The following is a 10,000-nucleotide window of genomic DNA, read 5'->3' on the forward strand; positions in this document are numbered from 1 at the left end:
ATACTGTGTCACTTTTAATGGATTCATGTAGCAGTGGATAAATAAAATGCCTGGCCTTATTAAAATATAAGGCGGTGGGAATTTCTTTTTTTTATACAGTGACAGTTAATGAGATTCATATTGTGCCTGTCCGGAATTGACAATGATGTTGTAATGGTTGTCTTTTCTTGAGGAAACAGTTACACACCAATAAAAACATTGTGGTCTGGTGGTCTTGCTGAGGCCAAAATGTGGGGAGAAGCCATCGGTTAGAGCAAACAGTATTTTGCCAAAAGCTTTCACATGCATTGGTGGGTGAAATTGCATATTTTACTGAAGACTGTGGAGCTGAACTAGATTGACTTCTTGCCGTTACAGCACATTAGCGTAGGAAAGAGTTAGAAGAGGAAACAGTCTGAAATGCCAGAGTAATGGTGGAGTTCACATATGGGTTTTAATTCAATTGTAATTTACTGTAATTCTTTCAAAGCTACTGTTCAGATCCTCAACATTTTGTCAGCTCAGCTGAAAAGAATTTAGTATTTCACTAATTCAGTACTGTGGATATGTTTTGATGAGATGGTTTTGTACAAATAAGAGAAATCACATTTTGGAGAGGCATGAGTGTTCATTTAATCATATACGAGGCCACTAGAGACATAACTTTTTCACTTTTCCAGAGAAAATTCCACAAACAGACAAATAAAGTAATCTGCATAACTATTGACCATGTGGAAGTGATGTGTTCTCTGGTATTCACACCACAAAGGATCAAACTAAAAACGAATGGTCATTATTTTCAGTTTGGTTCAACAGTGGTCAACTTTTTTAGTTTTGTTTCTTTGTTCTCAACCAATGCAACTTTTCAATGTCATCACATTTGCACCATTTTGTTGAACAAGGCCACACCTTGCTTTCTGCACCATTCCACCATTTCCAAAGGGTTACTCATCCAGAAACTTGAACATACGTATACAATCGCATCATCTTCGTGAGCTGTTTTGTTTACATTGTATGTTTCTGAGCTGGTAGAAGATTTGATATATATTTGTTGCATTGATCTCCTGGTTATTGGCCATGTGATGATTACACATTGCACATTACCTCTAACATTCTGCCATGTAGGGCACATTTGAAACTGAAGGAATCAGATAGGAAGGCAACCAGGTCATTCAGATAGTTTATCTATATGAGTTTATCGTGTTTGGTTTTCTTGGAAACAGAGAAATAACATACCTTGAGAATGTTTCATGCAGTTTTGCTTCAATTTACTCTTTCTCTTTAGAAATAGTGACAGTTCTTTTCCATAAACAAGAGAGAGATAGCTTCCAAACAAATCCTTTATGGGATACTGAATGCAGGTTGACAAGTCCAAAGAGCAGACATTTAAAAAAAAAAGCTGAATCAGTCTAATCTACTTCTTGCCTAAAATATGTCATCGGCTCCAGTGACAGGAACCAGATCTCATCTCTGTGGAAAGCTTTCACAAACAGAGACCCAGGGTTGACTTCTAAATTAAGAAACGTCCCTCTGTGCCTTAGTTACGGGCCTTTGTTACCCTGGGACCAGTGCGAGGGATGTGAACCTCTGTCACAGTTGTGTTAATTATGAAATATCACCAAAGGAGTTTGACCTGTAGGCAACCTATTACAATGTGAAACACATTTTCAGCGCATTTGCCGAAGAAATAACTTTTTTTTTTATCAATTGCTTCTCTTGTGAGTCGAACACAAAGAACAGCACAGTCATTCTAGATTCTGCATTCTATTTTTTTTTTTACATTCTACAAAGACTCCCCATACTTGTCAAGATGAAGAACAGCTTGACCTCTAATGCTCCCTGCAGCCCCTCATAATATCTCTCTTTCATGTGGAGCAGCGGCGCCATCCATCACAGATACTGGGGCATCCTGTGCACGTCTCATCCCTGCCCTGTATAATACAGAAATTAGCTTCTGATAGCCCTGTGGGATACATGCTAAGCTCCCTATAATGCTGTGTGGCTCCCTGTTAGTTGCAGTTTGGCCTTTCAGCAATATTTTGCAAAGATAGAGAGTGAAGGTGAAAGTGATATACAGACTGAGAGAGAGACACGGGGAGACTGCAAACTGAACAGAAGAATAGGAAGAGACACAAAGAGAAAGAGTGAGCAGAGAGAGAGAGAGAGAGAGAGAGAGAGAGAGAGAGAGAGAGAGAGAGAGGAGGAATGAGACACAGACACTAAGGAAAGTAGACTTCGTTGGTCATGTTTTTCTACCTCTCACCTCCATATTTCTTTCTCTCTCTCTCTCTCTCTCTCTCTCCCTCTCTCTCTCTCTCCCTCTCTGACTCGGTCCTCTCCTCTCTGCCAAAGAGGTGTGTTGTCACATTGATAACTCCCAGGCATGCAGTGTTTTTTTTTGAAGTGTGGGGTGCGAAGGTGATCCTGGAAGGCTGTCAGCAGTGATTACATGGAGGCAGTGCATGCAGCGGTTAACCTGGCCTTGGCGTGACGGCAGACAGCCATTCACACGGCAGCCTGACCTCTGACCTCCCAGCAAACACATTAAACTGCGTACACACCTTTGAGCACACTGGTGATTTAATGGAGCATGGAGTACAGACACCAGTCTGAACAAATCTATGTGATTTGGATTTACAACCTTGCATTGAAACATTGCCAGTATAGGTCATAGAGGTGCTCTCTGATGTCTTTCTGTCCCAGTGTGTATACTTTTGCAGAACATTGGTCACGACATTATATAGGTAGGATGCTCTTTTTTTTACATCCACATTATTGAGATATAGTTGCATATGTTGATTATTAATTCACACCTTCGCCCAGGGCAGCACCATCTGTGCTTGACTGAAACCACTCATCTTCAGACCCATCTTTTTTCTCCCCCTTTTTTTCCATGATGGCTGATCAGTCTCTTCAGAAAGTTCAGCCAAGTGAAAGCTGTCTGCCTCTTTGGAGAAGTGAATGGATGGTGGCAGATGTCGAAATGCTCCATCTGATAATACACAACAGATGTCTCAATGCTCCCCAGCCCTCTCTCTCTCTCTCTCTCTCTCTCTCTCTCTCTATCCCTCCCTTTCTCTCTCTCTCCTCTCTCTCCCTCTTTCTCTCTTCCTCTGTCTCTCTCTCTCTGAGCCATTGGAGTGGAGGCTGGCCATGTGGACTAGGGAGCCCTACTGAGGGCAGACCCATTTGATTGATTAGAGCGGAGTCAAGTGAGGGGAGAGAGAGGTGTGGAGATGGGAGACTTGGGAGACAGAACTGAGTTCTGACTGGACACTCGCACACTCACACCCATCCCCTGCTGTGAGACTAGCTATCACTCACATTGGCATACTGCCATGAGACCAGGGTTGGGGAGTAACTAGTTACATGTAACAGAGTTACGTGATTCAAATACAAAATAAATGTAGTTTATTGTAGTTTGAATACAAAAGAACTTGCAGTTACTGAGAAAACAATATGAAATTAAATTACAGTTACTGATCAAAATGTCAGTTGTTACAAAGGGGTTACATCTGAATATATTCCTTTCTGTAAAAAGCTTTAAAGCTTAAATTAAGAACATAGCATTCATTCTGTTGCTTTGCCATCTAGACAGGCTCCATTTATTTGATTCATTTTGACACATTTTGAGCATTGTTTTGATGGGTTCTCTTGTTACCGCCTTTCGTCTTCCAATCAGAAAGTAATGGAAAGTAATTAAATGTAGTAAGTTGCATTACTTTGATGAAGTAATTAAAACAGTTACATGATTTATTACATTTTAACAGGGTAACTAGTAATCTGTAACCTAATACATTTAAAAAGTAACCTTCCCAGCCCTGCTTGAGACATGCTATCACTCATATTTCATGGATAATTACCCCTTTTCAAGCTTTCACAGATTAACTAAGGTCCTTCATTATGTTTTTTATATTCTAAGGGTACTAGAAGGACTACATTCATTGAGGCAGAGGTTCAATGCTTGTCCTCAGACATGGATCTCCTGAAGGAGTGGTTACTGAAGACTTTGGGAACCCTTTATTTATGCTATCAATGTTGTAGTGGGGATGAAAAGTCTTAAAACATTTAAACGGTTTGTGGGATTCAAAAGGGGTCCTTTATAGGGGCAAACTTGGGAACCCTTATTTTGTAGGTTTAAACTTAATCCGGCACCAGTCCTGTTTGCCAAATTAAATGGAAAATCTCCATAGACTTGTAAACCCAAAGAGCTCTTTAAATCTGTATAAAGTCCCATGTACAGAACACCAGTCCTATCATATTGCAGAGTGTGCTAAAAAGGTTGCTCTTTTATCACCCTCTGTTTAGACAGTAGCCCAATGAGATAAGGTCAGGTAGAGGAGGGTTTGTTTGTTCCTGTGAAAGTCATGAAGTCATCTAACTCTGTGAGTGTGAACGGTGATAGGTGGGAATAAATCACTGGTGTGCTATTTTACGAGGCCTTGGCTCGTGTGATGTACCGCTAGTCAGGATGGAGACAGGCGAGGAGCCACATCTGCCATTACTGTTCACCTTTCGTCTTTCCAGCATGTTGAGGACAAAAGCCCATTCCTGTTGGTCCAGTCTACCTAGATGGGTGGTGCTCGGAACAAATTTTATGTGTGCATGTACTGTATGTATGTACATGCATGTTTGCCATGATGACCATAGGCATTATAACACATGTTTGCCATGACGACCGTAGGCATTATAACACATGGAGACAGGGGGAAACCGACAGAATGGTGGCAAGACAAGACACATACCACTGATGAATACTGCTCTCTGAATGTCTTCCAAACTCTGAATGTGTTTGACCTTGCAGTGAATGATCAAATAAATTTCACGTTTGGAGCTTCAGCAATTGTGGCAGTTTTATTTTTACACTCCCTTTAAGGTCGAGCCTCTTGCCAAGAATTTAGAACCGGTATTTCTTCTGCTGTAAATTCACCTCTCACACCCGCTTCTCTTTCACGGTGAAGATCTAGGTGGACTCCAGCCGTTTTTTTTTCAGACTGTATTAGCGTTCCTTTCAGTTTGCATCGGTACACTTCATTGCGAGGTTCTGTCCATTTGGATAAGGAAATATGTTGTTTAAATGTTGAATATTCACTGTGAGAGAATGTTCTTCCAAGGAAAATATGCACAAAACATATTCACCAGCCTTCACCCACCCTAACCCTAACTGATGTCAGTAAGTGGAGTATTATCATTATTCGGAAGCAGTGCGTATCAAGACAATCAATATACATTACATTGACAATTTGTTTTGAAGGACTACTATATGAGGAAGAAATGCTGCCTATCATTATACAGCCAAAGAGGAAGAAAGCTGGCTCCACTGAAAATAAACTACTTCATATATGGGCAATCTTGGAATTCAGACAGATAATAGGAAAGATGTTCAGTAAGTCAATACTTCAATGCAGCTGTCTAACAGCCTTGTTTTGAACAGCTGCAATAAAGTATTGATTTCCTGAACTTTTTGGGAGATTGAGTTTTTCTCCTTTGTCTATATCACGATGCAGCAAGTGGGTTGCCCCCTCTTGCATTCCACCCGACCATAGCAGGGAAAATTCCCTTCTCGTGCAGCCCTGTACCACAGAATGTATAGTACTGTTAAATGGTGTGTGCAGGTAGTCAACATGTTCTCCCATCTGTACCTCAGAAAAAAAACATGCTGCTCAGAATTTATCCTGGAAAAGCCTCCTCTCTGCTTCAACACTGTGTTCCTTGTGAGGTTCGCCATGAAATGTTTGTGTGAGCCACTGAGCACAGGGTGGGCTGTTGCCCTTCATACGGTCTGGTGCATGTGGCATTTGAAAAAAAAAGGTTACACCCCATCCCAAAGGTTTGTTTATCTGTTTGTCTGTTTGTTTGCAGTGCCTACAACCGTGCAAGGAATTGTGGGAAATGGTACGAGGCCTTTCGGAGAAGTCCTGTGAGGTAAGGTTCTGTCTGTGTGTTTGTGTCTGTGTGTTTGTGTGTGTGTGTTAGAGAGAAAGAGAGAGAGAGGGAGAAAGAGAGAGAGAGAGAGAGAGTCTTGTTTTGGACGAGAAGTGCCTTTGGTTGACTGGAGATGGTGTAGGCCAGACAGGAGATCATGATTAGACAGGACATCTCACAGTGATTAAATACACTGAAAAACGACCAAATATCTCTCAAGTATTAACCTGGGACACAGGGGCCTCGGGCCAAATAGGAGATTTTGAAATACTAGACAAGAAAGGCAATATCTAAGACCTGCCATGCCTGGTGAACAGGGCGTATTTGTGTGTGTGTGTGTGTGTGTGTGTGTGTGTGTGTGTGTGTGTGTGTGTGTGTGTGTGTGTGTGTGTGTGTGTGTGTGTGTGTGTGTGTTTTTAGGGAGGGTGCAGGGAGATGCCAAATTATTATACTTAAAATATAACTCTCTTCAAGGTTGATTATCCAGGTCTTTTATCATGGTACTTCAAAGAAGCTAGAGGACTGTTTAGAGAAAAGCCTGTTGTTTTTCTACTGCGAGAACCACAAAAAGGCTGGCATAATTGATGTCTATAAGATAAGCCTGGCATTTACACTCAAAGAGGTTTATCTCCTCGTTCATGGAAAATGAAAGAAACCCATTATTGAGATTGAGTCGCCCATTATATAGCATAGCTCTGCAAAAAGACGATGACTATTAGGGACACCAATTTCTGGTGATTTACATCACTGCATGTGTTGGGGTAGTTAGGTTACAGTACATGAAAATCATTTCATAGAGATCCCGGTGTGGTTTACAGGCGTTCTATATTAGGAACAAGGATCTTAGACCTCTTGCTTTGTTGCGTTCCCCTCCACCCCCTCTGTAATTCCCCCAGCACTGGCAGACATGTGCCTCAAATCACAAAAACCCAGAAAGAAGTGTTGAGTTAAGTAATTCCTGGAGATGTTTTGCAAATGAACACTTTCCAGTAGGGTTCCAGCCAGCCGCATCTCTCTCTCTCTGTCTTTCTCTCTGCCTTTCTCTCTCTCTCTCTTTCTCTCTCTCTCTCTCTGTCTCTCTCTCTCTCTCTTTATCTCTCTTTCTCTCTCTCTCTCTCCCCCCAACTCCACACACAGCCAGATGTGTCACCGGATCTGGAGCTCTGGGTTTGTTTCAGAGTGACAGAGCCGAGCCCAGGCCGTGCCAGAGCGCCTGTTTGTTTTTGAGATATAATGAACACAGTGAACGTTTCTCCCCCCCCCCCCCCCCCGACAGAAAAAGGAACGAAGGACGGACGCTGCATACGCTTTCCCACACAGACAGCGGAGTGGGTGGTTGGGCCCGGACCGCGCTGTCCTGTGCGCTCATTTTCTGTTTCGTTTTTTCTGTCTCATACTCTCTCCATCTCTCTTTCTTTTCTCCCCCTCTCCTGCATTCTCTTTTTCTCGTGCTCTGTCTGGTGGTTATCACTGCTGTTGTCTCACAGGAAATTTGAGTCTGGGCTGGAATCGTAGTCTGGGCGTCACTGTGCGCAGTTTGCATGTTCTCCCATGGCTCGTGTGGGTGTCCCCTGGGCACTCCTCCAACCACAGAGAGTCTTGCACATTTGAGATGTCAGACATCAGATATTCCTGCCACTGCTCCAGACCAGGGCACCAGGCTCAGAACTGAAGCTGGGTGTTGAACTGTGGCTTCTCATTGCTGCCAAGTCAAAAGGATAAACAGTTTTTCTCCCACTGCTATCAATACAGATGAAGCTATCTCTCCCAACAGTTAACATATTTTTATCTCTACTCAAGCTGTCTCTTTCTTTTCCAAGTCTTTGACTCTGTCCTCTATTCTACTTTGACTTCATCACTTGTTCTTTTTCCCGTCACCCTCTCTTTGTTCTCTCACTCTTTAGGTTTCCCTTTTTTCTATCTTCTGCACTTCTGTTATCTGTCTGTTTGTCTCTCCTCACTCTGTCTCTGTTTTTAAGTTTCTCTCTGTCACTCACTCACCCTCTCAAACAATCTCTCTCCCTCTCTCCCTGTCTCTCCCTCCCTCTCTCTGTCTCTCCCTCCCCAGCACCATGAGTGTGTGACCAGTGCTGAGTTCCTGCTCTCGCTGCACTCTCAGAAGCAGGGCGACTGCCCGTCTCCTCAGAGGGCCTCCGGCTTCGCCGCCGCCTGTGTTGAGAGCTGCGGCACCGATAAGGAATGTTCCGGGTCCAAGAAGTGCTGCTCCAATGGCTGCGGACACACCTGCCAGACTCCGGCTAACCTCTTCAAGGGTACGCCACCACCCTGGGCCGACAGAGTTTAAACTGCTGGCCACTCAAAGGCTGGTGCTGTGCTTGAATGTGATTCAAGTTATGACAGAGATGGAAGGTTCAGGTGTCAGAAAGTTCATGCCATTTTCACAATATTAAGTTGACAGAATTTAAGTTGGAATTTTTAGTTAACACAATTCTTAACTTACTAACTTAACATTGAAAGAAACATAGTAACTTTTATTTCGTTTTGTGATTTGAGCTTTTACTGGTAATGGCACGTCTCCAACCTCACTATAATCTTTTATTACAGTGTCAGAATATGCAGGAAATGAGATGTGAAGGGGCTCTATGTAATTGTCACACCAAGGGTTCATCGAGTGTTCATGACATTTATAGGTGCTCCACTGAAGCCAAAGAAGGACATGTCTTTCTCAGAGGACCATTTAGGACATCTGGAGGTGAAGTGGACGTCGAAGTTTAACGTGTCCATCGAGCCTGTCCTGTACGTCCTGCAGAGGAGGTGGAACTATGGCATTCACCCGAGTGAAGACGAGGCGTCATCCTGGCAAACCATTCTCATGGTAAAGACTAATGACATTTCCACCCCTTGCCATCACAAGGCAAAAGAAACCATGACCTTCATAGGGAAGCTCATTCCGTCAACAGAATAGGCTAACCCATGCATAGCATTCGCCATGGCAGGGCCTGTGCCGTCAGCAGTATAGGTTTTTACAAGGGAGCCTGAATGGTAAACATATTTAAGAATTACACAGACAGATACTCTTGCTGTCTGTGAATGTAGAGGGATTACACATATGAAATCTGTGGAAATAACGTGCTTAATGGTATATCCATGAGACATGCCCTACTAATCAGGCATAATTAGCGGCTGGATTGGTCAGTTGGTATGTCTGCTATTGGTCCGTAATGAGTATTCAAAGTCTCACTCAAAGCCTTCTGGGCCCCACGTTTGGGTAGCGGCCATGCTAAAGAGAACAGGCCAGCCCTGGCAGCACTTGTAGAACAAAAAAGATATTTATGGTCTGAGGTCATAGGGTAAAATATGTTCACCCCTGGAATGACAGAGCTACTGATGTCCTCCCCCCCAACGCCGGCCCCATGCACAGTTCACAGTTCATCTCCCCGCTCAACGCCGCCAATCTGGAAACAATCTCCTGCACACACTAAAATATGCAATTACATCAGATGTAGGCTATCGCCACGATTACATCAAGTGTCGTCATGAGGGCCAGCTTGTCAAAGAGTCAAAGCCATTATCTCTTCCGCATTTCTGCATCATCTTTCCACAAAAGCGGCCTGCAGTCGCACTCGCTCCATGAGAAAGACAGACAGCTCTGTTGCGAAACAATCGAGCGCTTTTTTTTCTACATTTCTGTCTGCACCATTTCAGACAAAGGGGAATAAAACCATGACACAATCAGGTCACTGTGCATCCTCTCCTGCTTCACGCTGCCTGGGAGGAGGGAGAGTTGAGTAATGGCCAGGGAGCGGCAGCAACAGGGGGGTTGGAGGCATTCCCTGGCCAGCTGTCAGCGCCATGATAGAGATATCTGCCTGCAGTCAATCACGTCACGGCCCAGAGCCCTTATCAGTGCGGAGCAGGTGATGGAAGGCTTCCATCAGTGGAGAGGAGTACTGATCTGTCTTAATTAAAGCCTTCCGCCTTCCTGTTGCCGTACCTTTTTTTGTTTTCACATGCAGTGTTTTCCCGTATCTCCCCCTAATTTTTCCATCTCTCTCCTTCTCTTCCCGCCCCCTCTCTTTCTTTTTTATCTTTCCTCATCCACTTTTTCTCCCCAACTCTTTTTTTTTCCATCTCG

At 43.5% G+C, this 10,000-nt stretch overlaps 1 protein-coding gene across 1 annotated transcript in view; it reads left to right on the forward strand.

Moving 5' to 3' along the window:
* anos1b (anosmin 1b) overlaps window positions 1-10,000 on the forward strand; it is a 44,883-nt gene that overhangs the window by 16,887 nt on the left and 17,996 nt on the right. Inside the window, exons 3-5 of the mRNA XM_031575577.1 lie at window positions 5,842-5,904; window positions 7,973-8,177; window positions 8,556-8,740. Of these exons, the coding sequence (XP_031431437.1) occupies window positions 5,842-5,904; window positions 7,973-8,177; window positions 8,556-8,740 (453 nt within the window). The remainder of the gene's footprint in view (window positions 1-5,841; window positions 5,905-7,972; window positions 8,178-8,555; window positions 8,741-10,000) is intronic.

This window comes from Clupea harengus, chromosome 10, assembly GCF_900700415.2.
Source record: "Clupea harengus chromosome 10, Ch_v2.0.2, whole genome shotgun sequence".
Classification (NCBI taxonomy): domain Eukaryota; kingdom Metazoa; phylum Chordata; class Actinopteri; order Clupeiformes; family Clupeidae; genus Clupea; species Clupea harengus.